Source organism: Leuresthes tenuis, unplaced genomic scaffold (genome assembly GCF_036924035.1).
Source record: "Leuresthes tenuis unplaced genomic scaffold, fLeuTen1.0.hap1 SCAF_18, whole genome shotgun sequence".
Taxonomy (NCBI): domain Eukaryota; kingdom Metazoa; phylum Chordata; class Actinopteri; order Atheriniformes; family Atherinopsidae; genus Leuresthes; species Leuresthes tenuis.
This window is the reverse complement of record NW_027325372.1, coordinates 2,341,087-2,368,004: the sequence shown is the minus strand read 5'-3', so window position 1 is coordinate 2,368,004 and position 26,918 is coordinate 2,341,087. Positions and strand designations below refer to the sequence as shown.

Genomic DNA, 26,918 nt, shown 5'->3' with positions numbered 1-26,918 from the left:
AAGTGGAGGACAAAAGAAGAAGTGTCAGGCCTAAAAAACTATCTACAGCAGATGAACAGGATCTGAAATGAATCCTCCCCAGAGCCCGGACCTCTTTTTTTAAAACTTATATACTGTATTTACACTTAAGTTTGAATAAATCACTGCATATTTTTCCCATTTCCTTTGCAAGATATAAACAGATGATGGATGAATCAAGATTTTGCACAGTGCTTCCTATCAGTCTCTAAAGATCTTGTCCTTGTGGCCTCAGTTATGATTCCCCTCATGTACTTTATACTAATCAACCTTTATAAACTCTAACCCATCTGAGTTTTAACGTAAATCTTTAACTACCTTCATTTTCTTTGCTTTGCTTTTCTGGGTTTTGCTATAACATTTGATTAGATTTATTATGAAGCAGTTTAATCGGCTGAAACATGCAAACCTGCTCATAATTTCCACATTTACTGCAATTTAAATTAAACTGAGAGACGTTCATGTTGCTTAAGGTATTGATTCGAGTGTGATCCACGCAGAGGAGTGGTTCCACGCTCTGTGAGGGTCTTTTGTTGGGTGTGTTTCAGTGGGTGGGGTCAGGTTGCACATAACAGGGCTGGGCCGGGAGGAGAATCTTCCTCCTTTCTGTGCACAGATCTCTGTGATGAATGGCAGCTTCTGACACTGTAGCCTGCAGGCAGGCATTTTGCAAGAGCTGGTGAAAAAAAATAGTTGCACCGAATGTCGGAGACAGCAAATGGAGAGTTCAGGGACTGAATCAGTGGCTTGAACACTCCCACTTAACTACAGGATCCCTCAGAGTGATTCGTGTTTCAGGCTCTGAGTGGAAGTCTTTTAAAGCAGAAGAGCATCGCTTCTCAACCTGCACAGCTTGGGTTTTGGTTGTGATTGCTGAACTAAGAGCAGCGTAGCGATGGAGCAGAGGGTCAGAAACTACTCCTCTGGCAGTGTGGGAAGTGACGGGGTCTTCATAGAGGAGTCCTACTATCATGGGATGCTAAAGTCTATGGATCACAGAAAAGGTAGAGTTTGCTTCACGTCGGTTTCATGTGTTTTTCCTCAGGTTCAGTTTGCATTTCAGCTCTGAGACAGTTGCTCGTGTTATTCTGAAGTGGTTCAGCGGGAGCTCTGGCTGCAGTGGAACTACCCGTCTTTTTATCAAATGAGCCACACCCCTTTATATGTCGTATCTGTTCCTCCTTTTGTCGGTCAGCTGGGCTCATATTTCATATTTGGACCTAACGGACAGAAAAAATCTAGCAATGAAATGAGCAGAAATGCAGCCCAGTTAAATCTGATTCATCCATTCAGATTCTTACCTTGTAGCATCCTGCTTCTTCTGACCCGACTCTTCTTGGTGTTGTAATAACTTTGGCCTAACAGTTAGCCTTTCCTTGTATTTATCTTTTATACACGACACGTCTCCTCCTCCGTTTGCACATAATCGGACTCATTCACGGTGAAATTAAGAAGCAGGATTAATGTTCCCGTTTTTGAGGTTTATCTCATTTCTCTGTTTGGAAACTGGAAGTCATGAGCGTGTGAGTCATTGTCATAATGCCACCCTGAAATGGGCGTTGTCCTCTTTAACTCCATCTGATTTCTTCTCTTGCATGAGCTCTGATCTCTGCAGTCAACATCCTTTACAGTGTGGGCTGATAAGAGAACCAACGAACACCGACTTTCGCCGTCTCCTCTGATGTAAATCACATTATCTCCAGTCCTTATCGCAGCTCTGCTGCGTGTCGTGTTGCTCGTCACTCGCTGAAGGACTGCATGGCTGATGGAAAACAACAGTACCTGCTGGAATATGGAGGTGGTTTCAGTAACACAGGCTCTGACACGCAGGTTTTAATAGATTCTGCTGCAGCCTGGAGCTCTTTTATGGGTCAGCCGCAGCATCTTCTTTGGCATGTTGTCCCTGCAGATATGCCGGGACTCTGGGGAAAGCTCTATGTGTGTTTTTTAGTGTAGATAATTAGATTATTCTTATCTATGCTAAAGCCCAGAGCTAACGCTTGTTTTTGCTACTTCTCTTCCGGTTTACAATGATTGAAAGCTTTGTTTTTCAAACATTTCCTCTTTAAATGATCCAAACAATCCAACCACTCCATCAGCTTGTCTGCTGTCTGTGACAGAGGCTGTAAAGGCAGACCAGTGACACAGTAAACCACCGCATTTTACCGTCTCTGAGATAAACATCTCAGGCAACATAAACTGTTGGGGTGCCCCAGGGCTCAGTGCTGGAGTCCCTTCAGTTACGCCACATCTTTGGGTCCAGTTATCTAGTGTAATGGCTTCTTTTATCACTGACCCAGCTGTACCTTTCATACCTTTCATCACATGATCCCACGGCACAAATCTCAGCTCGTCTCTGAGAGACATCCACAGGGATGAAGGTACAGACCATGGTTATCTCTCAGCTCCACCACTGCAGTGCTGTTTCTGCAGGTGTCCCAGCATGCATCACTGCAGATGGTCCAGAAGATGTTCCATCAACCAAAAAGGACACATTTCACTCCTCTACTCATGAGATCCAGTCCCTAATGCTGCCCTCAGAGAGACTTCTGGGCCTGCAGCAGCTGTTTAAACTCAGTCAAACAGGCTGATGGACCTCTGTGTTCCCCTCAGGAACCTTGTATGGTTCTGCCATCCCTACAAACAAGTCCAGACTGTTCTCATCGCTGGTTCCATGATGGTAGAACCAGCTACCAGATAACTAAATGCTCTCCGTACCTTTTAAGAATCTCTAAAGACATCTTGGGCCTTCTGTGCTTGTTCTGCTTGTTCTTTATCATTGGAATGGACTAAGTGCTTAATCTTTACAGCAGGGGATGTTTTCTGCAGGAGCTCCAAAAACACCAGGACATTACTGTGGGTTTTGGCTCAGTTAAGGCACATTCTTTGACTCATCTTCTCAGGCAGTCTGCCTCAAAGCAGGGATTAGGATGGATGTGGGAAAACTGAGGGTGGGAAACGGAAAAAAATGGGTTTTCATTTTATTTATGTTGTTATTTTGTTTGATTTTCATCTATGTTCACATGTTGCCATCTACTGGACAAGAAGAAACAAGTAGACTTTATTTCTGTGGAAAAAAAGCAGATCATTCACCAACTTTATGCACATTTGTTTGCATATAATTAATGATTAATTAAGGATCTTAAACAGTCGGAGTATGCGATTGCCTTTCTTTACGTTCCTTTACACTGACTTTAATACCATGCTGTATGTACAGTAAACTGAGCTTTTATGATCTGTCTTTCCACAGATGAACGAGACCGAGTTCAGAAAAAGACGTTCACAAAATGGGTCAACAAGCACCTGATAAAGGTAAGATCCAACTTCAACAACTTTTACTGCTTAAAATTAATCTATTTTGGGTGAAATTCGAGGACTCAAGGTCACACTGACCTGACTACACTCCTTAAACTCCAGACTGATCCGTCTGCTCTGCCTGAGTCACACTCCTGGGAGCAGTGAATGAAGGTCTTTTATAAATACTAAACAAATTTTACACAAATCACTTCACATCATGAAGCCATTGCTAGGCTATTTGCATTAACTATTACGCTGGAGGAGGTGAGTCACAAACACCTGGTTTCGCTTTAGCTGGCGCTCAGGAGTATGGTGGGCCGGACCCACTCAGGTTTCACATCTGGGATCCAGACTGTCAGGGTTCTGCAGGGGAACAGGAAGCTGCAGGAGTCCACGGTGGATATGTTACCACCAGAGTTAAACAGGTTTACAGCCATGATGCTGAAGCCGTCGTCAGCAGACACTCCGACCCAGAGAAAGGTTTCAGTCATTCTTTTAATATTCATTATTTATATATTCCAGCTCATCAGATGTGTGGATTTGCATCATATCTGCTCGTTATTGGTGGAACATGGACAACAAAAGACATTTAAAGACGGCACGTTTGGCTCTGGTAACAATAATAGAGCTTAATTAAATAAGAAAAGCAGTGTTTTAAGAACAAGAAGAAGATTTGAACTTGGAAGTCTGAATTATTTCACATTTCCGTGTTGGAAAGTTCAACTGGATTTTACAATCATTGCCCTGCTGAGTGATGATAGGGGCAGTAATAAACAGTTTATTAGCTCGTCTGTGTCAATGAGTCACACACTGACAACGTCTACCACAGAACATGTCACGGTGTTATCAAACCTTTTTTTTTTACTGTGCTAATAGCTAGCCTAGTTATCAAATAAATCCTACTGGTTTCTCACTTGTGGCTGGTTTGTGGTCAACTTGGGTGTGTAATTAGCTCCAAGTTATGCTACAGTACACAGCGTTGTGCTACATTACGCTACAGTACACAGCGTTGTGCTACATTACGCTACAGTACACAGTGTTGTGCTACATTACGCTACAGTGCACAGCGTTGTGCTACATTACGCTACAGTGCACAGCGTTGTGCTACATTACGCTACAGTACACAGCGTTGTGCTACATTACGCTACAGTACACAGCGTTGTGCTACATTATGCTACAGTGCACAGCGTTGTGCTACATTACGCTACAGTACACAGCGTTGTGCTACATTACGCTACAGTACACAGCGTTGTGCTACATTACGCTACAGTGCACAGCGTTGTGCTACATTATGCTACAGTGCACAGCGTTGTGCTACATTACGCTACAGTGCACAGCGTTGTGCTACATTACGCTACAGTACACAGCGTTGTGCTACATTACGCTACAGTGCACAGCTTTGTGCTACATTACGCTACAATGCACAGCGTTGTGCTACATTACGCTACAGTGCACAGCGTTGTGCTACATTACGCTACAGTGCACAGCGTTGTGCTACATTACGCTACAGTACACGGCGTTGTGCTACATTACGCTACAGTGCACAGCGTTGTGCTACATTACGCTACAGTGCACAGCGTTGTGCTACATTACGCTACAGTACACAGCGTTGTGCTACATTACGCTACAGTGCACAGCGTTGTGCTACATTATGCTACAGTGCACAGCGTTGTGCTACATTACGCTACAGTACACAGCGTTGTGCTACATTACGCTACAGTGCACAGCGTTGTGCTACATTACGCTACAGTGCACAGCGTTGTGCTACATTACGCTACAGTGCACAGCGTTGTGCTACATTACGCTACAGTGCACGGCGTTGTGCTACATTACGCTACAGTGCACGGCGTTGTGCTACATTACGCTACAGTGCACAGCGTTGTGCTACATTACGCTACAGTGCACGGCGTTGTGCTACATTATGCTACAGTGCACGGCGTTGTGCTAAATTACGCTACAGTGCACAGCGTTGTGCTACATTACGCTACAGTGCACAGCGTTGTGCTACATTACGCTACAGTACACAGCGTTGTGCTACATTAGGCTACAGTGCACAGCGTTGTGCTACATTATGCTACAGTACACAGCGTTGTGCTACATTAGGCTACAGTGCACAGCGTTGTGCTACATTACGCTACAGTGCACGGCGTTGTGCTACATTACGCTACAGTGCACGGCGTTGTGCTACATTATGCTACAGTGCACGGCGTTGTGCTAAATTACGCTACAGTACACAGCGTTGAGCTACATTACGCTACAGTGCACAGCGTTGTGCTACATTACGCTACAGTGCACAGCGTTGTGCTACATTACGTTGAATCACATTATGTTAGAAAGGGGGGACCATCTTGTCCCTGTTTGAATTATCTGTTTGTTCATTAAGATTTGAAGTAAAATGATGAACCATGTAAACAAATGGGAAAAATGTTTCAAAATGAATTTTTTATTTTTTTTGTGCCTCCAATAGTTTGTTTTAATGCTGTTGTTCTGAAGTAAGTAGGGTGTGCAAGCTTGAATGCAAAGCCTGTTTTCTCTTCTGTAAATTGATTATATTATCTCAAAAACAGCATTTTGTTTCCTTGAGATGATGAGATAAACAGGTTAGTTACAGAGAGCTGAAAGTGATCGTGTGATTTGTCGTAGATTCTCAGTCATCTTAAGGGCAACTGGACTTGTTTCTTTAAGCTTATCAGTAACTAAGTTACTAAATTTATAAGTGTCAGGTTCGAATGTGCAGGAAGGGAGGACCCAGATGCTGACTTCAAAAAGGTAAACAAGGTTTATTCCAAAAGCAAAGCACAGAAAACTAAGCTGGATATAAAAAAACTAAGAACTAAGGCAAAACAAAACAAGACTATGAGGCCAAACCAGACTTAGTGTTCATGGCGTGAGCGTGGAAGGTAAAGTGAGGATTTTGCAATGAGTGATGAGAACCTGGACACTATATACTGTGGGGAGGTGATAGGTGACGAGCTGGGAAACAGAAAGCAGGTGACTTGAGTGAAGCTAAGTGACGGGAAAAAACATGACCTGGAAACCTAGAAACCTGAAAACATGAAGATCAAAACCGTGACAATAAGCAGATGCTTCCCACCAACCAGTTTAGAACTAGAATCATGTCGCGCCTCGACAACAGGAGGAAAAAGTTGTTTTCTGACACACATCCTTGTTCTTTATCACATCATTTCAACACAAACACAGACCGCATTGTCGTATTTTCAGGGTTTGTTTTGGGCTTCTTTTACGTGTCTCCGAGGCGCATTTATGTTGACGAATCATTGTTTTCTCATTGGAACTGAAGCGTGACAAAGTGTGAGGAATGTCTCCGGTCCATGTGTGTCCTGTTGCACGGGGCTTTGTCTGAGATGACTCACAAGCTCTGTCTGCAGTCGGAAAATCCCTCTGATTTTGATCCGTGAGACTCCAGACGTTCAGCCATCTTGCTGCCCTCGAGGCGTTCACGACAGAGTCATGGGATCAGACTGTGAGACCAGAAAAGAGCCGAGTTCTGATGGTCAGCCTCATCAAAAACCGCCACAACATATCTTAAACTCTCTTGAGAATGTGGAGGATGAAAACCAGGTTTCATTCTGCTTTATTTAAGCCCTTTTATGAGCATATTTACATCCATAAAACTTTATTCAGAAAGCTTCAAGCATCATTGGATGTTTGAGAGTCGGGGACAAAGTGTCTCTGTCTGATGTCTGTCAAATCAAACTTCTGTTCCCTCACGAGTGCCTGAAGTTTCCATCTTCTCACATCACGCTGTTTCTTCTCTCCATCCTCCCTCCTGCTCTCCTCCATCCTTTCCCATCAGCACTGGAAGGCAGAGGTAGGTGCTGTCTGTGCCCAGTGGGCACACAGTCATTTCTGCCTGCATGTCCGTGTTTAAAGGTTAACTGAGCTCCTTTGCTGCTAACCTCTGACCTTTCCCCCCTTTCATTTGAACTCTTGGAGTCTTTTCTAACAGCAGTGTGTGTCTACATGTTCAGCTGCGACTAGCTGAAAGCTTGATTACCAGTAAGAGCATGCGCACTTTGCTTTTCTTCAGTTGTAGTCTCGGATTTTATTACTTTGATCAAATCTTTGTTGCCTTATGTTTGCAGCCACAAACATAAAAGTTTATTCTTTTATTTTAAGGCATTTTATGGACTCAGTCAAACATGTGCATCATTCTTCAGGGGTTGAGCTTTTTTAGCCCATAAAATCACTCACATCTAATTCCACACTTTGGTTTCATCCAGCATTCTGCAAACTGTGCAGATATCATGCAGATGAGTCGGTTTTACCTCCAAAAACCACCAGTATAGCAAAGGAGGGGTCGAAGGTTAATGTCTTTGTTATAAAACATCTGCAACACTCCCACATTTCGGATTTCAGGTATTTCACTTTGTTCCAGAGTATCATATCTACACAAATGACTTGGTTCCTCCCTTCGAATGTTGCAGGCGTCGGTGTGAACGTTGCATTTCTTTGTGTTCATCTTTGTTAACGTTGTGTGTCAAAAGAAAGCCGAATATGTGTTATGTTTCTGTATTTATCAGATGCTTTTATCCAAAGGGACTTACAAATGAAGATATAACAGCTTTATATAAAGCTAACAATAAGCTCCATAGAAGGAACCCAGGAGTCCGACTCTGTCAGAGGGGACAGAGTAGAGATAGGGTGCAGGCATAGAAGGAAGTGCAGAAAGATAAAGTGCAGAGATAGAGGGGGGAGGGAAGTACAAGGTAAGTGCTGGGATAGGAGATGCTCTCTGAAGAGCTGGGTTTTCAGGAGCTTCTTGAAGATAGACAGGGACGCCCCTGTTCTGGTAGCGCTCGGTAGGTCATTCCACCATCGTGGGACGACACATGAACAGAGTTTGGATTGTCTTAGGCGTGGTGTAGGAGCTGCTAGACGACAATCCTGGGACCAACGGAGGGACCCAGTTGGGACAGAAGCCTTTGCAAGAGCATTCAAGTAGATGGAGCCGCTCCATTAAGCTCTTTGTAGCTAACATCAGGGACTTGGATCTGATGCAGGCGGCTAAGGGCAGCCAGAGGAGCTCAATGAACAGAGGGGGGGCGTGTTCTTTTAGGCTGATCCAAGACCAGACGCACCGCCACGTTCTGGACCATCTGCAGAGGTTTCACAGGCTGGAGACCAGTTAGGAAACCAGTTAGGAGACCAGTTAGGGGACTAGTTAGGAAACCAGTTAGGAAACCAGTTAGGAGACCAGTTAGGAGACCAGTTAGGAAACCAGTTAGGAAACCAGTTAGGAGACCAGTTAGGAAACCAGTTTGGAGACCAGTTAGGAAACCAGTTAGGAGACCAGTTAGGAGACCAGTTAGGAAACCAGTTTGGAGACCAGTTAGGAAACCAGTTAGGAGACCAGTTAGGAGACTAGTTAGGAAACCAGTTAGGAGACTAGTTAGGAAACCAGTTAGGAAACCAGTTAGGAAACCAGTTTGGAGACCAGTTAGGAAACCAGTTAGGAGACTAGTTAGGAAACCAGTTAGGAAACCAGTTAGGAGACCAGTTAGGAAACCAGTTTGGAGACCAGTTAGGAAACCAGTTAGGAGACCAGTTAGGAGACCAGTTAGGAGACTAGTTAGGAAACCAGTTAGGAGACTAGTTAGGAAACCAGTTAGGAGACTAATTAGGAAACCAGTTAGGAGACCAGTTAGGAGACCAGTTAGGAGACCAGTTAGGAGACTAGTTAGGAGACCAGTTAGGAGACTAGTTAGGAAACCAGTTAGGAGACTAGTTAGGAAACCAGTTAGGAGACTAATTAGGAAACCAGTTAGGAAACCAGTTAGGAGACCAGTTAGGAAACCAGTTAGGAGACCAGTTAGGAGACTAGTTAGGAAACCAGTTAGGAGACTAGTTAGGAAACCAGTTAGGAGACCAGTTAGGAAACCAGTTAGGAAACCAGTTAGGAAACCAGTTAGGAGACCAGTTAGGAGACCAGTTAGGAGACCAGTTAGGAAACCAGTTAGGAGAGCGTTGCAGTAGTGAAGGTGGGAGATGAACCATGGCCTGCAGCAGGAGCTGGGGGGCATGAGAATATGAGAATTAACGGTTTTGAAATGTTCTAAAACGCAGTGAAAACTCAAATCTGTAATTTGTCTCAGTCGTATGAACCTTTATTTAACAGATTCCAGAACAGGGAAGTGATATTATTAACAGTTTATTAGATGTATGAGTAACAGCTTCCACTCAACATTGAGTCAGACGGTGACTTCTTCTTCTTCTCTTTTCTGCGCAGGCGCAGCGACACATCACCGACCTGTACGAGGACCTCAGAGATGGACACAACCTCATCTCCCTGCTGGAGGTGCTCTCTGGGGAGACACTGGTGAGCTTTTGGCGACTCCAGATGCTTCAGCCTTTCTGACGCTCACCTTATCTCTGCTCCTGTTGTTCTAAAGCAGGGGTCGGGAACCTTTTTGACTAAGAGAGCCATGAAAGCAAAAAATTTGGAAATTTATTTCAATGAGAGCCATATAATATATTTTAGTAGCTCTCGGCACGCTTTCTTTCTGCTGTCTCCTGCCGGGTATTTTGATGCAAAGGTAGCATGGCGCGTGTCGAAGTGTCGCTTTACATTCGACCGTTTCATCGATGTAATTTTGTCTTTGCAAATTAGACACACCGCAGAATTTGCTCTCTCCTCAAAGGCGAATTCTTCAGTCCATTCGGCCTGAAATGTACGATACTCGTTAGCGATAAGGGTTAGCTTTGAGCTAATGACCGAGCAGACTGATTCAAAAGGGGGCGTTTACCTGTTTTACGCTGCCAACGTAGTCCAGTATCATCCAGTTAAAATAATGGACAATTGCTCCTGCAGCCCTGAACAGGACATGAAAAACCGATGGATGGATTAAAACAAGTGAGAATATTTAGTTTTATCTGCGAGCCAGATGCAATCATCAAAAGAGCCATAGGTTCCCGACCCCTGCCCTAAAGGTTAAAGCTGTTACTGAGCACCTTTAACAGGAAGCTGTTGTTTTGGAAAGGCTAGAAGCGCTGTGTGTGGGAGGATGGAGGAACATTTCTCACTAAAGCAGGTGGAAAATTGTCATCTGTTCTATATGACATATGACAACTCTGTCGTCATGGTTTTTCTTTCGTGGGATCAAGTATTAATCAGTCTTTGAGTATTTGAGGCACGTTTTTAGGGATAATCGCATCTGTTCTGATGCACAGCAGGTGCTTCTAAAGCAGGGGTCGGGAACCTTTTTGACTAAGAGAGCCATGAAAGCAAAAAATTGGGAAATTTATTTCAATGAGAGCCATATAATATATTTTATTCTTTCTGCTGTCTCCTGCCGGGTATTTTGATGCAAAGGTAGCATGGCGCGTGTCGAAGTGCCGTTTCATCGATGTAATTTTGTCTTTGCAAATTAGACACACCGCAGAATTTGCTCTCTCCACAAAGGCGAATTCTTCAGTCCATTCGGCCTGAAATGTACGATACTCGTTAGCGATAAGGGTTAGCTTTGAGCTAATGACCGAGCAGACTGATTCAAAAGGGGGCGTTTACCTGTTTTACGCTGCCAACGTAGTCCAGTATCATCCAATTAAAATAATGCTCCTGCAGCCCTGAACAGGACATGAAAAATCGATGGATGGATTAAAACAAGTGAGAATATTTAGTTTTATCTGCGAGCCAGATGCAGTCATCAAAAGAGCCACATCTGGCTCGCGAGCCATAGGTTCCCGACCCCTGCTCTGAAGTCTTCTCACTGTTGCCTCGGCTGCTCTAAATGTTTTTAGGAACGTTAGAAACCATTTGGCGGAGTCCTCGTCTCCACTTCTGCATGCGTTGACCGACATTCTTCAGATGTTTTGGGGCATTCCAGTACATGCTGAGGCTATGCACCCTACTTACTTTAGCATTGGTCTTTTGGGAACACACCCTGTGGTGATGGTGCCTTAAAACACTAATTTCATTCTTTGCTTCCATCTTGTAACCTTTCTGCACTGTCTTGTTTTCCCTTTTTCTAATTCCTGTTTGCTTACCTTTGCCCTGACCTCTCCCCTCTGCCTTCCTCCCTTGCGATGCTCGTGCTGTAGCCGAGGGAACGTGACGTTGTGAGGAACGTGCGGTTGGTGAGTGGCGCCTGCACTGTGGCTGGCCGCCTTCTGGCATGCGTCACCACCCCAGGTGGCTGCTGGGTTGTGCATGATGGCAGTCACACCCCCTGTTTACTGTCCCCTTTTCGTGTCAACATGGTCCTCTTTCATTTCGTCAGTCAGCTGGCAGGATCAGGAGAACGGGGGGAAGTTGCTGCTTTAACTTTAGTCCTTTTAAATCTAAATTCTTCTGTGTGTGCGTGTAGTTAAAGGACCGAACCGTGCATCTGAAGCAACATCCCAGAACTCAGAAAACACTTAAAGTGATGAAATCAAAAGACATCAGAGATTGTTTTCTTCTAGGTTTATTTTTCCATGGATCGAGTTTATTGATCCGGATAAATGAGTCCAACAGTGTTGTGTCTGAAGGGTTAACCTATGAAAACCTGAGGCAGCCTCTGAACATCAGACATCTTCGTTTATTAAAAAGACATTTGTGCTTTTCTTTTAAACTGATCAGGATAAATCAGCAGGGTACTGAATTATTTACCTGCATAATTACAGATTAAAGGGGAACTCCGGTATTTTTAAACCTTATTTCTGGCATGAAATACGTTCATCTGCTCACTGAGAACAGTTTGGTGAAAGTCGGCGTCCTTCGGAAGATATTTAGATAACTGGAGATCCATATAACGGAGTGAACGGGGCTTAGAGGATGCAGCCTCTAAATAAGGCATTATCTGTCTTTATTTCACCAATACTTTAAGAAGAATGAATGAATGAACGTGTGCTATAGTTCTGTTAGCTCATAGCTGCTGTGTTGTTGTTATTGGCGGCTATCAGGGGGCTTATAGAGGCTTTCTACACACTCCTCTACTGGGACCACTTCATCCACACGCCCCCCTGCAGCACAGCTCATTCACTCCGGTAAGAACGTCCATCTTACTCAAAGTCGTCGTTCACATCATCAAAATCTGATAAATATCCTGCCATGTTGCACAAAACTATCAGCAGCAAACTCTGTGTGAAGTTAGCCGACTGTCACAGAGCACGGAGTGAATAAACTGTGCTGCAGGGGGGCGTGTGGATGAAGTGGTCCCAGTAGAGTGCCTGTGTAGAAATCCCTCCGTTAGCTCTCCTATAGCTGCAAGTAGCCACATAACAGCAGCTATGAGCTAACAGAGCTATGAGCTAACAGCAGCTATGAGCTAACAGCAGCTATGAGCTAACAGAGCTATAGCACACGTTCATTCATCCATTCTTCTTAAAGTATTGGTGAAATAAAGACAGATGATGCCTTATTTAGAGGCTGCATCCTCTAAGCCCCGTTCACTCCGTTATATGGATCTCCAGTTATCTAAATATCTTCAGAAGGACGCCGACTTTCACCAAACTGTTCTCGGTGAGCAGATGAACGTATTTCATGCCAGAAATAAGGTTTAAAAACACCGGAGTTCCCCTTTAATGGTCTAAACATGTGACTTCATGGTTGTAGGTCCTGGGCTCTTTCATTTCCACTCGCTGACGTTCTGCAACCAGGCTGCAGACTGGCTTAAAAGTTCAGGCACCAGTGCATGTCATGGCCATCATGAGTTATGAATCTGCTGGGTTGGACTGAGTTCAGGCTAAAACTGACAGTGTGAATAGAATCAGAATCACTGAAACTTGTCATCTTTCATCGTCATGCTTTTACCTGCTGACATCTTGGCTGGATCTCCAATGCATTTCAGGGTCGTGTGAAGGAACGGTGAGATCTGATAAAGCCAAACGCTTTGACCTGAAACATGCAGAATTTGAATCATACCTCAAATTTGCTTCCTTTCAGTTTTGATTTTCAGCACCATGACTGTAAAGATACACGGTAAAATAGATCTTTGTGTCAGCGGACACTGAAACACCTGCTCCCCGGTCATGGGGCTTCACTTTGTGGCTCTTTGAAAGCACGCATGTGGCCTCCTCTTCATGTTTGGTGTCCTCTTTCCTCTCTTTCAGCCACGGGAGAAAGGAAGGATGCGCTTCCACAAGCTGCAGAACGTACAGATCGCTCTGGACTTTCTCAAACACAGACAGGTCAGTGAAGACAAACAACTACTTCTCAGTAAACTCAGCTCAGAGAGTTGGGTTTTTAGAACGTTATTTGGTTGCAGAAACCAGGAAGTTTCCTTTTGTCTTTGTTAGTTGCATGTTTTGTTTCCCTTAACGTTCTCTGAGCATCTTTTATGTGGCAAACTCCCGTTTAACGTTCCTCTACCTCTGCCTTTGAAATCAAACCCTCAGAAACGATTATATCTTCACTCCAGAAGAATATCATCACTTTTGAATATAACTGTCCAGCTCTCAAACCCGCCCACCTCTGTACGGCGTTCCAGAAATAATGATCTTATGTTGTTTCCTGTTCAGAGATTGTCAGGGACCTCGAGGACTTAGGACACAGATGCAGGGTCTTTGGATTCCAAAAGGGTTTTATTTTATAAACACAGGGCACTGCAGGGCAAAGAAAAGGCTTTGGAAACCTAAGCAGAAATGCTATGAACCATTAATGAAACGAAGACACGCTCCAAAACGAGGTAAAATAAAACAGAAGAAGCACTCTATACAAAAGAGGCTCTATGGAACTTTGACTATAACTTAAAGACTCACCTTTAACGGTGCCACGAAATATTTTCAATAAATCAAAACACAAAAACACTCGATGGCTATGAAGGTTACAACAAAATTCGCTCCTTGAAAACGGAGGAAAAGCAAGGCTGTGAAACTTACCGTTAGACAATAAATAAACTATGGCTATGAACAGCTTACAAACAAAATGGCACTGCGGGAGAAACGCTCGCTGCGGGAGAAACGCTCGCTGCTGGAGAAACGCTCGCTGCGGGGGAAACGCTCGCTGCTGGAGAAACGCTCGCCGCGGGAGAAACGCTCGCTGCTGGAGAAACGCTCGCTGCTGGAGAAACGCTCGCTGCTGGAGAAACGCTCTCTGCGGGAGAATCGCTCGCCTCAGGAGAAACGCTCGCTGCGGAAGAAACGCTCGCTGCTGGAGAAACGCTCGCTGCTGGAGAAACGCTCGCTGCTGGAGAAACGCTCGCCTCGGGAGAAACGCTCGCCGCGGGAGAAACGCTCTCTGCGGGAGAAACGCTCGCCTCAGGAGAAACGCTCGCTGCGGAAGAAACGCTCGCTGCTGGAGAAACGCTCGCTGCTGGAGAAACGCTCGCTGCTGGAGAAACGCTCGCCTCGGGAGAAACGCTCGCCGCGGGAGAAACGCTCTCTGCGGGAGAAACGCTCGCCTCAGGAGAAACGCTCGCTGCGGAAGAAACGCTCGCTGCTGGAGAAACGCTCGCCTCGGGAGAAACGCTCGCCGCGGGAGAAACGCTCTCTGCGGGAGAAACGCTCGCCTCAGGAGAAACGCTCGCTGCGGAAGAAACGCTCGCTGCTGGAGAAACGCTCGCCTCAGGAGAAACGCTCGCTGCTGGAGAAACGCTCTCTGCGGGAGAAACGCTCGCTGCTGGAGAAACGCTCGCCTCAGGAGAAACGCTCGCTGCTGGAGAAACGCTCGCTGCTGGAGAAACGCTCGCCTCAGGAGAAACGCTCGCTGCGGAAGAAACGCTCGCTGCTGGAGAAACGCTCTCTGCGGGAGAAACGCTCGCTGCGGGAGAAACGCTCGCTGCGGGAGAAACGCTCGCTGCGGGAGAAACGCTCGCTGCGGGAGAAACGCTCGCTGCTCGCTGCGGGAGAAACGCTCGCTGCAAGAAAAACGCTCGCTGCGGGAGAAACGCTCGCTGCAGGCTCGTGGTTTCTATGGCACATGGGATGGCTTGTTCTGAGGCTCATGGGGTGAGACGACATACTGGCGACGAGACGAGGGAAACAGAGACTATTTGAACACATGAGGGACCAAAGGGGAACAGGTGGAAACACTTGGGAATCAGGGAAGACAATCAGACGCTAGATACGGGAGGAAGAAGATCAGTGACTTTTCAAAATAAGACATGAAACAGAACGTAAATCGTGACAGAAATACCAAAATACAACCAATTAGACCAATCAGCTGCTCCTTAAACTTGTGAAAACGTTAGTTTCTGTTGAACCTGAGGAGAGCCACGAGCTGAAGCTCCTGCAGGAAACGAGTCGGATTGTTTCAGCTTCTTCATAAACTCGTGAAAATGTTAGTTTTTATTGAACCTGAGGAGAGCCACGAGCTGAAGCTCCTGCAGGAAACGAGTCGGATTGTTTCAGCTTCTTCATAAACTTGTGAAAACGTTAGTTTCTGTTGAACCTGAGGAGAGCCACGAGCTGAAGCTCCTGCAGGAAACGAGTCGGATTGTTTCAGCTTCTTCATAAACTCGTGAAAACGTTAGTTTTTATTGAACCTGAGGAGAGCCACGAGCTGAAGCTCCTGCAGGAAACGAGTCGGATTGTTTCAGCTTCTTCATAAACTTGTGAAAACGTTAGTTTCTGTTGAACCTGAGGAGAGCCACGAGCTGAAGCTCCTGCAGGAAACGAGTCGGATTGTTTCAGCTTCTTCATAAACTTGTGAAAACGTTAGTTTTTATTGAACCTGAGGAGAGCCACGAGCTGAAGCTCCTGCAGGAAACGAGTCGGATTGTTTCAGCTTCTTCATAAACTTGTGAAAACGTTAGTTTTTATTAAACCTGAGGAGAGCCACGAGCTGAAGCTCCTGCAGGAAACGAGTCGGATTGTTTCAGCTTCTTCATAAACTTGTGAAAACGTTAGTTTTTATTGAACCTGAGGAGAGCCACGAGCTGAAGCTCCTGCAGGAAATGAGTCGGATTGTTTCAGCTTCTTCATAAACTTGTGAAAACGTTAGTTTTTATTGAACCTGAGGAGAGCCACGAGCTGAAGCTCCTGCAGGAAACGAGTCGGATTGTTTCAGCTTCTTCATAAACTCGTGAAAACGTTAGTTTTTATTAAACCTGAGGAGAGCCACGAGCTGAAGCTCCTGCAGGAAACCAGTCGGATTGTTTCAGCTTCTTCATAAAAACGTTAGTTTTTATTGAACCTGAGGAGAGCCACGAGCTGAAGCTCCTGCAGGAAACGAGTCGGATTGTTTCAGCTTCTTCATAAACTTGTGAAAACGTTAGTTTCTGTTGAACCTGAGGAGAGCCACGAGCTGAAGCTCCTGCAGGAAACGAGTCGGATTGTTTCAGCTTCTTCATAAACTCGTGAAAACGTTAGTTTCTGTTGAACCTGAGGAGAGCCACGAGCTGAAGCTCCTGCAGGAAACGAGTCGGATTGTTCCAGCTTCTTCATAAACTTGTGAAAACGTTAGTTTTTGTTGAACCTGAGGAGAGCCACGAGCTGAAGCTCCTGCAGGAAACGAGTCGGATTGTTCCAGCTTCTTCATAAACTTGTGAAAACGTTAGTTTCTGTTGAACCTGAGGAGAGCCACGAGCTGAAGCTCCTGCAGGAAACGAGTCGGATTGTTCCAGCTTCTTCATAAACTTGTGAAAACGTTAGTTTCTGTTGAACCTGAGGAGAGCCACGAGCTGAAGCTCCTGCAGGAAACGAGTCGGATTGTTCCAGCTTCTTCGTAAACTTGTGAAAACGTTAGTTTTTATTAAACCTGAGGAGAGCCACGAGCTGAAGCTCCTGCAGGAAATGAGTCGGATTGTTTCAGCTTCTTCATAAACTCGTGAAAACGTTAGTTTTTGTTGAACCTGAGGAGAGCCACGAGCTGAAGCTCCTGCAGGAAACCAGTCGGATTGTTTCAGCTTCTTCATAAACTCGTGAAAACGTTAGTTTTTATTGAACCTGAGGAGAGCCACGAGCTGAAGCTCCTGCAGGAAACGAGTCGGATTGTTTCAGCTTCTTCATAAACTCGTGAAAACGTTAGTTTTTATTGAACCTGAGGAGAGCCACGAGCTGAAGCTCCTGCAGGAAACGAGTCGGATTGTTTCAGCTTCTTCATAAACTTGTGAAAACGTTAGTTTCTATTGAACCTGAGGAGAGCCACGAGCTGAAGCTCCTGCAGGAAACGAGTCGGATTGTTTCAGCTTCTTCATAAACTCGTGAAAACGTTAGTTTTTATTGAACCTGAGGAGAGCCACGAGCTGAAGCTCCTGCAGGAAACGAGTCGGATTGTTTCAGCTTCTTCATAAACTTGTGAAAACGTTAGTTTCTATTGAACCTGAGGAGAGCCACGAGCTGAAGCTCCTGCAGGAAACGAGTCGGATTGTTTCAGCTTCTTCATAAACTCGTGAAAACGTTAGTTTTTATTGAACCTGAGGAGAGCCACGAGCTGAAGCTCCTGCAGGAAACCAGTCGGATTGTTTCAGCTTCTTCGTAAACTTGTGAAAACGTTAGTTTTTGTTGAACCTGAGGAGAGCCACGAGCTGAAGCTCCTGCAGGAAACGAGTCGGATTGTTTCAGCTTCTTCATAAACTTGTGAAAACGTTAGTTTCTGTTGAACCTGAGGAGAGCCACGAGCTGAAGCTCCTGCAGGAAACGAGTCGGATTGTTCCAGCTTCTTCTTAAACTTGTGAAAACGTTAGTTTTTATTGAACCTGAGGAGAGCCACGAGCTGAAGCTCCTGCAGGAAACGAGTCGGATTGTTTCAGCTTCTTCATAAACTTGTGAAAACGTTAGTTTCTATTGAACCTGAGGAGAGCCACGAGCTGAAGCTCCTGCAGGAAACGAGTCGGATTGTTTCAGCTTCTTCATAAACTCGTGAAAACGTTAGTTTCTGTTGAACCTGAGGAGAGCCACGAGCTGAAGCTCCTGCAGGAAACGAGTCGGATTGTTTCAGCTTCTTCGTAAACTTGTGAAAACGTTAGTTTCTGTTGAACCTGAGGAGAGCCACGAGCTGAAGCTCCTGCAGGAAACGAGTCGGATTGTTTCAGCTTCTTCATAAACTTGTGAAAACGTTAGTTTTTATTGAACCTGAGGAGAGCCACGAGCTGAAGCTCCTGCAGGAAACGAGTCGGATTGTTTCAGCTTCTTCATAAACTTGTGAAAACGTTAGTTTCTATTGAACCTGAGGAGAGCCACGAGCTGAAGCTCCTGCAGGAAACGAGTCGGATTGTTTCAGCTTCTTCATAAACTCGTGAAAACGTTAGTTTCTGTTGAACCTGAGGAGAGCCACGAGCTGAAGCTCCTGCAGGAAACGAGTCGGATTGTTTCAGCTTCTTCGTAAACTCGTGAAAACGTTAGTTTTTGTTGAACCTGAGGAGAGCCACGAGCTGAAGCTCCTGCAGGAAACGAGTCGGATTGTTTCAGCTTCTTCGTAAACTCGTGAAAACGTTAGTTTTTGTTGAACCCGAGGAGAGCCACGAGCTGAAGCTCCTGCAGGAAACGAGTCGGATTGTTTCAGCTTCTTCATAAACTCGTGAAAACGTTAGTTTTTGTTGAACCTGAGGAGAGCCACGAGCTGAAGCTCCTGCAGGAAACCAGTCGGATTGTTTCAGCTTCTTCATAAACTCGTGAAAACGTTAGTTTCTGTTGAACCTGAGGAGAGCCACGAGCTGAAGCTCCTGCAGGAAACGAGTCGGATTGTTTCAGCTTCTTCGTAAACTCGTGAAAACGTTAGTTTTTGTTGAACCTGAGGAGAGCCACGAGCTGAAGCTCCTGCAGGAAACCAGTCGGATTGTTTCAGCTTCTTCATAAACTTGTGAAAACGTTAGTTTTTATTGAACCTGAGGAGAGCCACGAGCTGAAGCTCCTGCAGGAAACGAGTCGGATTGTTCCAGCTTCTTCATAAACTTGTGAAAACGTTAGTTTTTATTAAACCTGAGGAGAGCCACGAGCTGAAGCTCCTGCAGGAAACGAGTCGGATTGTTTCAGCTTCTTCATAAACTCGTGAAAACGTTAGTTTTTATTGAACCTGAGGAGAGCCACGAGCTGAAGCTCCTGCAGGAAACGAGTCGGATTGTTTCAGCTTCTTCATAAACTTGTGAAAACGTTAGTTTTTATTGAACCTGAGGAGAGCCACGAGCTGAAGCTCCTGCAGGAAACGAGTCGGATTGTTTCAGCTTCTTCATAAACTCGTGAAAACGTTAGTTTTTGTTGAACCTGAGGAGAGCCACGAGCTGAAGCTCCTGCAGGAAACGAGTCGGATTGTTTCAGCTTCTTCATAAACTTGTGAAAACGTTAGTTTTTATTGAACCTGAGGAGAGCCACGAGCTGAAGCTCCTGCAGGAAACGAGTCGGATTGTTTCAGCTTCTTCATAAACTTGTGAAAACGTTAGTTTCTGTTGAACCTGAGGAGAGCCACGAGCTGAAGCTCCTGCAGGAAACGAGTCGGATTGTTTCAGCTTCTTCATAAACTCGTGAAAACGTTAGTTTTTATTGAACCTGAGGAGAGCCACGAGCTGAAGCTCCTGCAGGAAACGAGTCGGATTGTTTCAGCTTCTTCATAAAAACGTTAGTTTTTATTGAACCTGAGGAGAGCCACGAGCTGAAGCTCCTGCAGGAAACGAGTCGGATTGTTTCAGCTTCTCCGTAAACTCGTGAAAACGTTAGTTTTTATTGAACCTGAGGAGAGCCACGAGCTGAAGCTCCTGCAGGAAACGAGTCGGATTGTTTCAGCTTCTTCATAAACTTGTGAAAACGTTAGTTTCTGTTGAACCTGAGGAGAGCCACGAGCTGAAGCTCCTGCAGGAAACGAGTCGGATTGTTCCAGCTTCTTCATAAACTCGTGAAAACGTTAGTTTTTATTGAACCTGAGGAGAGCCACGAGCTGAAGCTCCTGCAGGAAACGAGTCGGATTGTTCCAGCTTCTTCATAAACTTGTGAAAACGTTAGTTTTTATTGAACCTGAGGAGAGCCACGAGCTGAAGCTCCTGCAGGAAACGAGTCGGATTGTTTCAGCTTCTTCATAAACTCGTGAAAACGTTAGTTTCTGTTGAACCTGAGGAGAGCCACGAGCTGAAGCTCCTGCAGGAAACGAGTCGGATTGTTTCAGCTTCTTCATAAAAACGTTAGTTTTTATTGAACCTGAGGAGAGCCACGAGCTGAAGCTCCTGCAGGAAACGAGTCGGATTGTTTCAGCTTCTCCGTAAACTCGTGAAAACGTTAGTTTTTATTGAACCTGAGGAGAGCCACGAGCTGAAGCTCCTGCAGGAAACGAGTCGGATTGTTCCAGCTTCTTCATAAACTTGTGAAAACGTTAGTTTTTATTGAACCTGAGGAGAGCCACGAGCTGAAGCTCCTGCAGGAAACGAGTCGGATTGTTTCAGCTTCTTCATAAACTCGTGAAAACGTTAGTTTCTGTTGAACCTGAGGAGAGCCACGAGCTGAAGCTCCTGCAGGAAACCAGTCGGATTGTTTCAGCTTCTTCATAAAAACGTTAGTTTTTATTGAACCTGAGGAGAGCCACGAGCTGAAGCTCCTGCAGGAAACGAGTCGGATTGTTTCAGCTTCTCCGTAAACTCGTGAAAACGTTAGTTTTTATTGAACCTGAGGAGAGCCACGAGCTGAAGCTCCTGCAGGAAACGAGTCGGATTGTTTCAGCTTCTTCATAAACTTGTGAAAACGTTAGTTTCTGTTGAACCTGAGGAGAGCCACGAGCTGAAGCTCCTGCAGGAAACGAGTCGGATTGTTCCAGCTTCTTCGTAAACTTGTGAAAACGTTAGTTTTTATTGAACCTGAGGAGAGCCACGAGCTGAAGCTCCTGCAGGAAACGAGTCGGATTGTTTCAGCTTCTTCATAAACTTGTGAAAACGTTAGTTTTTATTGAACCTGAGGAGAGCCACGAGCTGAAGCTCCTGCAGGAAACCAGTCGGATTGTTTCAGCTTCTTCGTAAACTTGTGAAAACGTTAGTTTTTATTAAACCTGAGGAGAGCCACGAGCTGAAGCTCCTGCAGGAAACGAGTCGGATTGTTTCAGCTTCTTCATAAACTCGTGAAAACGTTAGTTTTTATTGAACCTGAGGAGAGCCACGAGCTGAAGCTCCTGCAGGAAACGAGTCGGATTGTTTCAGCTTCTTCATAAACTTGTGAAAACGTTAGTTTCTGTTGAACCTGAGGAGAGCCACGAGCTGAAGCTCCTGCAGGAAACGAGTCGGATTGTTTCAGCTTCTTCATAAACTTGTGAAAACGTTAGTTTTTATTGAACCTGAGGAGAGCCACGAGCTGAAGCTCCTGCAGGAAACGAGTCGGATTGTTTCAGCTTCATCATAAACTTGTGAAAACGTTAGTTTTTATTAAACCTGAGGAGAGCCACGAGCTGAAGCTCCTGCAGGAAACGAGTCGGATTGTTTCAGCTTCTTCATAAACTCGTGAAAACGTTAGTTTTTATTGAACCTGAGGAGAGCCACGAGCTGAAGCTCCTGCAGGAAACGAGTCGGATTGTTCCAGCTTCTTCATAAACTTGTGAAAACGTTAGTTTTTATTGAACCTGAGGAGAGCCACGAGCTGAAGCTCCTGCAGGAAACGAGTCGGATTGTTTCAGCTTCTTCATAAACTCGTGAAAACGTTAGTTTTTATTGAACCTGAGGAGAGCCACGAGCTGAAGCTCCTGCAGGAAACGAGTCGGATTGTTTCAGCTTCTTCATAAACTTGTGAAAACGTTAGTTTCTATTGAACCTGAGGAGAGCCACGAGCTGAAGCTCCTGCAGGAAACCAGTCGGATTGTTTCAGCTTCTTCTCTACTTCTTCTACTCTCAGGTGAAGCTGGTGAACATCAGGAACGATGACATCGCGGACGGAAACCCCAAGCTGACCCTGGGCCTGATCTGGACCATCATCCTTCACTTCCAGGTAACGCAGCGTTGATGCTGTTGACCTTCATTTCATCGTGTCCCGGTGAGCAGAAAGAGAGGGCTGTTTGCTGCTGTTTGCTGCTGTTTGGATCAGTTTAATCTAATGTTGACACTCAAAGCAGCTCCAGTCCAGCAGCCAATCACTTCCAAATGGCTTTTATTGGACATTTGGCAACAGTCTGTTTCTCTTGCAGCTACCATCACTTCTCAAGTTCTTGACTTTATAAACACGAGAGCTATTTATCCTTCTTTTTCCTTTTCTTTTTGGAAGAGAGGCTGTTTATTTTGCGGTCTTTTGCAATGCTGGAGTTTCCCCCAAACAGTGGCTCCACAGCTCAGGACATAAACTGTGAAACTGCATCAGAGGACAGCGTTTATCAGTGGCCAGATGAGCTCGAGGTTCCTTCAGCTGCTGGTTTGGGAGAGTCTGGAAAGGCAGAGTGGGAGTAAATGAAGATTCTTTGATGCTTTAATGAGGGTGATGGTTATGTTGGGATGTTTTTCTGCGTCCTTCAGTGTGACTCAGTGATTCCCATGAGAGAGCTGGCAGGAGACGTGGCAGCTGTGACTCAAACAAACCTCAAATGCAGCCAGACTTCTGAGTTCAGGTTATAAACACGGGCTAATTATCCATTTAACATGGGAAATTAAAGTAAACAACACTGATTTTTACATTTACTTAGACTCTTATTCAATATGAACTCAATATATTTCCTGTTCAGCTTCATTTCATCTGTTAACAAACATCATTTCTACACCTCAGACCTGCAACATCCCATAAAGTCAGTGAACCTTTTCCCACTTTGTTTCCTTCTGCCAACACTTAAAGCCGCTCTGACTCTGAGGAAACCAGGTGATGCAGAGTTCCAGCTGTTATTTTGTCCCATTCTTCCTGCAAACACGTCTGAATACCAATAATGACCAAATTACACCAAATAATGATCAAAATATACCAAATAATGATCAAAATATACCAAATAATGATCAAAATATACCAAATAATGACCGAATTACACCAAATAATGACCGAATTACACCAAATAATGATCAAAATATACCAAATAATGATCAAAATATACCAAATAATGACCAAATTACACCAAATAATGACCGAATTATACCAAATAATGACCAAACACTTTGTTTCCTTCTGCCAACACTTAAAGCCGTTCTGACTCTGAGGAAACCAGGTGATGCAGAGTTCCAGCTGTTATTTTGTCCCATTCCTCCTTAAACAGGTCTTAAGGTGCAGCAGTGCGGGGGGGTGGTTGTTTCTCTGCTGGGGACAGGTCAGGACTGCAGGCAGCCAGTCCAGCACCCGTACCTCTTCTTCCTCAGCCAGGCCTTTGGAATGTGGCAGAATGTGGTTTTCCATGGTCTGCTTGAACAATGCTGGGACGTCCCAGGAAAAGATGTGGCCTTGAAGGCAGCATATGTTGCTGTAAAATCTCAGTGAGCTTTTCTGCATTAATGCTGCCGTCACAGAAGTGGAAATGAGCTTTGCCCCCTGATCCAACCCCATACCATCACAGAGCCTGGCTGCAGGGACTGGTTGCTGACAGCAGGCTGGATGCTGCTTTTGCTCTTTGCTCCATTTCTTCCACCAAAGATGTGGAATACTGATGGGTCTGACCACAGCACACGTTTCCACCGTGTGACGGTCCATCCCAGACGCCTCCGAGCCCAGAGAAGTGGACGAGGTTAACATCAGGCTTCTTTCCTGCACAGTAAAGCTTGTGGATGGAACTCTGTATTGTAGTGCTTGACAAAGGTTTCCACAATAATCCCTTGTCCAGGTGCTTCTATCAGCTGCTGATGAAGGACGGTTCTTGATGCAGCGTCTGAGGGGTCAGAGGTCACGGGGTCCAGCTTAGGCTTGCTCCCTCGTCCTTTACACTGAAACTCCTCCAGACTCCTTGAATTCCTTCAAATCTTCAGTTCCACAAAGTTCAATGATTTGCTTTCTCAGACTCAGCATTTTGTGGGTAACAAATCCTAATTACAAAGCCTTTACAACTTATTTGGAATGTGTTGCAGGTCTGAAATAAAAATAAAGGATATTTATTAACAAATTAAATTAAGCTGACAAGACAAAATGCATCATTTCGTATCATTGTGTCTGCAGTGAAGTAAAAGACAAAGTAAATGTGGGAATCAGTGTTTTTTGGGTTGTAAATCCACTCAGTCACATGACAACTTTTATTTTTAATCAAAACAAATCCAAACTGTCCTCCATTATTCAGCAAATACTGTCTAACAATGGTAGATTTCCTTTGAGCGTCCCAGGTCTTAATAACGGGGCTACGTGAGCAGAGGGTGGAGGTTTCCTCTCAGTGTCTGAGTCACTTTGGGCAGAGCTGCCCACTTCTTTCCCTCCACCACCCTTCCTGTCAAAAACAAAAAAAAAAATGAAATTATTACTCCTGCTCTGACTCACCAGCAAATCCCCCAAAACACCAGTGAAATGATCCGGGCTGCACACTATCCTCGGAGCCAGAATAGATCAGTTTGGGTGAAGCTCCGGGTCCATTTAATCCATCAGATTATAGGCTCCTGGCTGATGGATTCATGCGATTCACCCTGAATAAAGCAGACAGATTTCAGATTTCATCTGCTGAAACCTCCCCAGAGGTAACCAGGATGAACATCTTTAGTTTTCTATGATGAGAAAATGAACGTATTCATGTGGGAGTTTTTCGACTTGACTCACAGCTGCAGTAAAACTTTCCTGTGGAGATTCTGCTCTCAGTCCAGCTGTCGCTGACGGGCGTCTGAAACATTCACTTCAGAACTTTCTCCGATCGGTTGCTCTTAGACATTTCATGGGTTTGTGTTTCTGTCCAAAACAGTGAGTTTTACGGATGTCACGTGCCCTAAAATGAGCTGTTTGGGGTTTGAAATGTGACTCATTTGGAAGAAATGTGAAGGAAAAGTGGAAAGTTTTCCTCTGCCCTTCGAACAGAGAAAACCCTTTTTACCTCTTCTTGGCTTTGATTTCATTTGCCAAAAGAGAGAATAAGCTGCACAAAGCAAAACAATCTGTAATGTCTACAGCTGGAACGTGCATGTGTCCCCCCCCCCCCCCCAGATATCTGACATTCAGGTGAACGGTCAGTCGGACGACATGACGGCCAAAGAGAAGCTGCTGCTGTGGTCCCAGAGGATGGTGGAGGGATACCAGGGCCTGCGCTGTGACAACTTCACCACCGGCTGGAGGGACGGAAAGCTCTTCAATGCCATCATACACAAACACAGGTGAGACACACACACGCCTCGCTTCTTTATATATTTCAGGCAAAACAGGAAGCAGCTGCAGAGATTCACTGAAACATGGAAGTAAACCCAGAATCTGAGGCAGAAACAGAGTTTTTATCAGTTCTCAGCAGCTTTAAAGTGAATCTCTGGTCTGAGCTCCTTTATTCTCCAACACAGCCTGAACCCTCTGAGACAAGCTTTCTGTCATTTCTTTAAGGAGTCTTCAGGAATAGTTCTCCAGGTTCTAAAATGTCTGGTTTAAACCGCGAAAAGTGGCATAAAATGGGTAGTTTAAAAAGTCTTTAGCTACAGTTAACTAAATGCAGCTGCTTTCTGTCTGCAGCCAGCCACTAACTTTACTTTGTTAAATGATTTTGAGGATGAAATTGCTGCTGCAGAGATGAATCGGGTTCAATAATGTGCTGAAGTCCTGATCCTGCCCTGATAGTGTTTCTATATTTACAGGAAAACAGGAAGCAGCTGCAGAGATTCACTGAAACATGATAAAACATGGATATAAACCCAGAATCTGAGGCAGAAACAGAGTTTTTATCGGTTCTCAGCAGCTTTAAAGTGAATATCTGGTCTGAGCTCCTTTATTCTCCAACACAGCCTGAACCCTCTGAGACAAGCTTTCTGTCATTTCTTTAAGGAGTCTTCAGGAATAGTTCTCCAGGTTCTAAAATGTCTGGTTTAAACCGCGAAAAGTGGCATAAAATGGGTCGTTTAGCTACAGTTAACTAAATGCAGCTGCTTTCTGTCTGCAGCCAGCCACTAACTTTACTTTGTTAAATGATTTTGAGGATGAAATTGCTGCTGCAGAGATGAATCGGGTTCAATAATGTGCTGAAGTCCTGATCCTGCCCTGATAGTGTTTCTATATTTACAGGACAGCAGGAAGCAGCTGCAGAGATTCACTGAAACATGATAAAACATGAACATAAACCCAGAATCTGAGGCAGAAACAGAGTTTTTTATCAGTTCTCAGCAGCTTTAAAGTGAATCTCTGGTCTGAGCTCCTTTATTCTCCAACACAGCCTGAACCCTCTGAGACAAGCTTTCTGTCATTTCTTTAAGGAGTCTTCAGGAATAGTTCTCCAGGCTTCTTGAAGGACATCCCAAAGCTCTTCTTTGGATGTGGGCTGCCTTTTGTTCCGTTCTCTGTCAGATGATCCCACACTGCTTCAATAATGTTGAGGTCCGGGCTCTGGGGAGGATTCATCCCTCCATAAGACCTGTTGCCACTGATTTTCAGTCCACTTCTTGTGTCATTTGGCACAGCTCAGCCTTTTCTCCCTGTTTCCCTTCCTTAAGAACGGCTTCTTGACAGCCACCCTTCCATGGAGACCATTTCTGATGAGGCTTGGGCCAACAGTAGATGGATCAGCTGAAGGTCCAGATGCATCTCTCAGGTCCTGTCAGGTCACAGCTGGATTTTTTCCTCTTTCTTAAGGACATCACTTTCAGATCCTGTTCATCTGCTGGAGATAGTTTGTTCTTTCCCTTTAGGAAACACCGGACCGTCCTTCCTGAGAGAAAGGAGCTCATTCTGTCCCATAATTCCTTGCAGCTGCA

The 26,918-nt window shown here is 45.0% G+C and overlaps 1 protein-coding gene across 2 annotated transcripts in view; it reads left to right on the top strand.

The window, feature by feature from the left end:
- pleca (plectin a) overlaps nucleotides 1-26,918 on the top strand; it is a 132,186-nt gene that overhangs the window by 64,851 nt on the left and 40,417 nt on the right. Inside the window, exons 3-8 of one of the 2 annotated variants that reach the window (XM_072370791.1) lie at nucleotides 3,269-3,330; nucleotides 7,133-7,147; nucleotides 9,566-9,655; nucleotides 13,369-13,446; nucleotides 21,994-22,086; nucleotides 25,177-25,343. In XM_072370791.1, coding sequence (XP_072226892.1) covers nucleotides 3,269-3,330; nucleotides 7,133-7,147; nucleotides 9,566-9,655; nucleotides 13,369-13,446; nucleotides 21,994-22,086; nucleotides 25,177-25,343 — 505 coding nt within the window. The remainder of the gene's footprint in view (nucleotides 1-3,268; nucleotides 3,331-7,132; nucleotides 7,148-9,565; nucleotides 9,656-13,368; nucleotides 13,447-21,993; nucleotides 22,087-25,176; nucleotides 25,344-26,918) is intronic. The other variant, XM_072370792.1, reaches the window with a different exon arrangement.